The 5,248-nt window shown below is 29.8% G+C and overlaps 1 protein-coding gene across 5 annotated transcripts in view; it reads right to left on the bottom strand.

The window, feature by feature from the left end:
- Positions 1 to 5,248, bottom strand: part of LOC106460377 (rab GTPase-binding effector protein 1-like) — a 94,232-nt gene that overhangs the window by 2,691 nt on the left and 86,293 nt on the right. For 4 of the 5 annotated variants that reach the window (XM_022387081.1, XM_022387082.1, XM_013920070.2 and 1 more), the window contains exon 19: positions 18 to 2,281. In XM_022387081.1, coding sequence (XP_022242789.1) covers positions 2,114 to 2,281 — 168 coding nt within the window. In that variant the 3' untranslated portion in view covers positions 18 to 2,113. Of the gene's footprint in view, positions 1 to 17; positions 2,282 to 5,248 lie in introns of those variants that run through there. The other variant, XM_022387084.1, reaches the window with a different exon arrangement.

The following is a 5,248-nucleotide window of genomic DNA, read 5'->3' as shown; positions in this document are numbered from 1 at the left end:
AATATATATATATATATATATATATATTTGAATGCCACATGAGTGCTACATAACTCGTAAATGAACAAAATATTTCAATAAAAATCGGATATGATCAAAATATAAAAGCACTCTCCATATGCTCAAATTATTTTTTCTTTACAAACATATATATAATTTTTGCACAAAACAACAAAGCAGTTTGAGTTACTCAAAAAAAAACAACATAAAAGTAAAATACGATATGGCCTAAAAAGGAAATTTGGAGAGATAATCTCTTGACTTGTTCCAAAATATGACACTTCTAGCCCCCCCCCCCAAGGTTTTGTACACAAAAATTGGACTCAAGCACATCAGATGCACCTGGAGAATCTATAGAGCAAGTCTATTGTCAATAAGTGATAACATCATCAATGAATGTCAACTTTTGGTTATATTAAAAACCACTGTTAACACTTCTGTATATTAAAGAGTAGTTTCTTAAGTTATTTTGATATAAAAAGCAAATATGTTGGGTGTAAATGTTTGATAATTATCTTGTTTTTTACAGAGTATATATTAAAAAAAAGACTTGTCATTTATTAACCAATATATACTCTTCACTGCTAAAAAACTTACATTTATTGCCAACTTTTATGTTCTTCCTTATTTTAAGAGTTAGGTGATATATATCATTACAGCTCAGTGAAAAAATTCATTACTCAGTAGAGCTGTAATAACATACACATCTACCTTGACAATGATGAAAAACAGAAACTTGGAGATAAGTTTAAGCCTTTTATTAGTGGGAAGACCATAATTTGGTAAATAATCTCTGTTTGAGCTAGCTATGTGTGTTTCAGTTTGTAACTTAGGTCCACTCTATCTTATTGAAAGAAACATTATGCTTGGTAATCATTTTACACTCTTACATGTGTCTGCTACTAGTTAGGCATTGTACAATAAGAAAAAAATCCATTCAACAATACTGATACATTTTAAATTCATAATTTGATAAGCAATAAAACTGCAAGCAAATAGCTTAACTTGCACTTTAACATTTTTAAGAGTTTAACTTTAACTTTGCAATTTTTTTGTAAAAACATTTTAAAGAGTTTAACTTTAACTTTGCAATTTTTTTGTAAAAACATTTTTAACAAGAATTTATAAGTGATTTAACAGCATTTGAATCAAAACAGTGAATGTATTGCTGTGCATTTAAATTCTGTATACTTGGAAATAAATCATTATAAATTTTTTTCCTTCTAAAATAAGTCCATTTTGATGTCTTTCATTCTTATCGTCACTTTAAAATAAAGTATGAGAATTATTATGATTTATTCTCAACTTAAAATATTTTTATCTTTGATGAAATATTTTTTTGAAAGTTAAAACATATGTATAACAATAATTTGTATTTTTCAATTTTCTTAATATTTTGGCTTAAAAAAGTTAGCGATGTAATTGCTTCTTACATGGTAACACCAAACCAAAGAACAGAGTGGTAAGAACAGTTAATTTTAACAAATAACTACTGTTTTTTAGGTACATGTAAAACTTGTTTACAGAAATATGATTCTGACTATTATATAAATAGTTCTAAAAGAAATCACCCACAGAAACACATCTTGCATAGTGTACTGTATAATTTAAATACTCTTTAATGAAACAAGTGTCTAGCTTTCTGTTTCACATTTACTTTACTTCATTATTAAAATAAAATAACTTTATTACCTTGGACTTGCTGAAGCTCATTATGGGACTAACAAATTGTAATAACCTGGGGTGTGTTGAGTCTCAGTAGTGAAATAAATGAAAATGTAATCTAGAATACACTGATGGTCATTATTACAACACAGAAAAAGCAGTCAGTTTGGTGTGTTTCGAGCATTTTTAATTTCATTATTATATGAAAAAGCTGATGTTAATTAGGAGGTTATTCAGTTTCTTTAATAAAATGGAGGAACACTGAATTTGAAAAATGTTGAAGGTCATTACTGAAATAAAGAAAGAGTAAATGTGGAATATGCTGAGGGACATTACTACAATAATGAAAAAGCTGTCAATATGGAGTGTGGGGAGGTTCATTACCGAAATAAAGAAAGAGTAAATGTGGAATATGCTGAGGGACATTACTACAATAATGAAAAAGCTGTCAATATGGAGTGTGGGGAGGTTCATTACTGAAATATGGGGCAGTATTATGATCCAACAAGGTGTGACATACAGAGCATACCTTAAATGGTCGCTTCTTTGGGCCACTGTACACTATTTTGGAGGTGCAGTCAACACAAAATATTTTTCCACAATGGTTACAGTGGTTCTAAAAGAAAAGAAAAGTAAGACTAACTGTTCTGTTAGACACACTTGTAAATTAAGAAACTTGTTATTAAGAAAAAATAATAATATAAACAATATTTCAATTTATACTCTTTAAACAAGATGCCCTGAAAATAAAACTTGTTAAACACAACAAGTGAGAGAATCTTAATAAAAAATTTCTGTGAACATATTTAAGACACAATTCAAATGAGGTGGGACAAAAGGAAGAACAACCCAATTGTTCAACAACCCAACTGTTTCTATGTAGCAATTACTGTACAATCATGCAATATGTGATTCTGAAAATTTCTGCTTGATACCATTTTTAAATTTTTAACAAAAAAACAAATGTGAAGATAACGAAATGCAATATTTCTTTTTCACAATTACTCCATACCTTCTTGAGAAAATCAAAATTCAAAACAGTGGACACACAAAGATGTTTTAAAGATAATGGACAGTTTCTAATCTTATGTCTATAATACTCATACTTTGGTGTACACTATGTAACCTTTAATTTACAACAAATACAATGTCTAATAAATTACAAATAATAAGATATTATTCATCCAAGCAATTCAATTACTTATAGTGTGAGGTGGTAATCCTTCATTTTTCATTTACTAATATTTATATATTTCAAGTAACTTTCCTTTTTCTTGTTTAGTTGAACTGTCTTCGAGTTCCTTTAAGAAATACAAGCTCACTTCCATTAGTTAGTTAATTTTAGCACTAACTTTTGCAGAGAGACAAAATGACTGACAGTAGGTAGTTCTGTAATTAATGCCAAAATAGTAGATAGCTGTATGTAAAAATACATATAGTTTGTTGTCGCAGTATGTAAACATGTTCATCAGATGTTCTGTCAATAGCACATAGTAAACAAATGCTGAATTGTAACTTTTGTCATCTGGTAGAAAATAAAAGAAAATTGAAGCCAGATGATTAAAAGATTAGAGAGCAGGATAATGTGTGAATTTCTTATTTAGATTATAGTTATAATTAGAGAATTGTAGGTGATATTAAGTGGATTTTTTGAGAACATTTCTCAAGTCAGGTTTTTATTTCTAGTTCTCTTTCCTAACTTTGCCAAAGTTAGGAAAGAGAACTTATATTTATTTTATGTAGTTAAACATTTCTAAGTTTCAGATGCATAGTTTTTTTTAAAAAATGGGTCCTGCATTATTTTTTGATTCTGAGTATATTCTATTTTTTTAAAAGGTTTTAATAAATATCTGTTTTATTAAAAATCCTGGTAGTAACATTTCAGTTGTTCTTAGCTAGGATAAAAGATTTGTAACAATATCAGAGAGTGCTCTAGCGCTTTCTATGTAGGGATGGCAATATAAAAGTCATCAGGATTTTCTTCTATACAAGTCATCAAAAGCTAGATATGAAGAGCTATCTGGCATAGATGCTCTATCTCCAGTGTACATGCCGCTTTTCAGCTATCCAGAGTGTCCCAAGGTTGAAAACCAGCAAATAGCCAAAAACCAAGATTTCTTATTTTTATTCAAGATCATCTTTCTTCAACAGGCCCAGCGCCGAGCTAGTTCTAGCAGTAACTATAATTTTATCATCATTTGATAGAGCAATACAGTCTTCACAGCCTTTGACTACCTATCTTATTATTATTATATGCAAAATGTATAACGTTTTAGAATACACCCTATAACCTAGTGACCCACATACACCATATCTTAGAAAAAAAAGTAAACAAACAAGTATAACGAAAAAATTTATCACTAAATAAAAAAAGCTATGTAAGGCTGGCTACTGAACTTGAAAAAAAGGAACCAAACAAGATAGGGATGGAAGTGGACATATTACTTGATTGTGTAATAATCACATTATACACTAAGCTGTCTCGACTTTACATGGAAAATAAAATCAGCTGATCACTTGATATGTCTACTTCCATTTCTATCTTGTTTGGTTCCTTTTTTAAGTACAGTAGCCAGCATTACATAGCTTTTTTATTTAGTGATAAATTTTTTCGTTATACTTGTGAGAAATATGCATAAGTAAGACAACCTTATTAATACTGTATACATAAAATGTGTTTAATATTAAAGGGAAATAACTACTTATGACAGTACACTCATTGTGTGTGCATTTCTATATGAAAACACTATACAAGTATACCTGCTATAATGCGTTGAATGCAGTCCTGAAAAATGGCACATTATAATATGCAGGTTTTTCCATAGGAACAATGTTATAAACCAGGGATGCATTCCTCCACAATTATTTTTCCCTTAAAGTCAATTTTATTAATGGTATAAACCACTTTTGCAACATATATTGATACATAATAATGTAAAGAAACAAATGTTACATGCAAGACATTTAATTTGAAAACAAATAAATACAAAAACGTGTAAAAAAAAATTGTTTATTAAAAATTAATTTTTTGTACCCTAACACCTTCTGCCGACTTTTGTTACTTTTTAAAGCTTAGCATTCCTTTTTGTTTTTCGTATAAATTTCTTTGTAGCAGTTGGGGTCCATGTTTGAAACTGATTTGCTAAGATCATCAGCAAGTTATGATCTTTGGTTCATCATCGCTTTCATCAGGATTGCTGTCTGATTCGTCTGCTGCCCGATCTCTGTCAATTTGCATAAATTCATTGTTAGTGATTTCTTGGAAATGATCAGCCAGCATTTCTTCTACATCTGCTCCCTCCAAATCTTTGATGCCAGCATCCTGGGCAAGTCCAACAATCTCCATCGTTAATTGTGGCAATGTGTTTTTAAAGCTTTCGAAATCGGTGATGTCATGTAGGCCAGTTTTTTTACAAACCCCATTCAATGTCAGCTCATGACAAAGCAATACTGTCAATGCCTTTTTTTGTATTGAATTCCTTCCAATATGTCCTGATGTTTCCTCCTCCTCCTTCGGTGACATATACTAATTGTTCCAATGTTTTTCTCAGATAATAGGCTTTAAAAACAGATATCACACCCT

Source organism: Limulus polyphemus, unplaced genomic scaffold (genome assembly GCF_000517525.1).
Source record: "Limulus polyphemus unplaced genomic scaffold, Limulus_polyphemus-2.1.2 Scaffold761, whole genome shotgun sequence".
Lineage (NCBI taxonomy): Eukaryota > Metazoa > Arthropoda > Merostomata > Xiphosura > Limulidae > Limulus > Limulus polyphemus.
The sequence above is the reverse complement of the archived record's forward strand: the minus strand, read 5'-3'. Positions and strand labels throughout refer to the sequence as shown.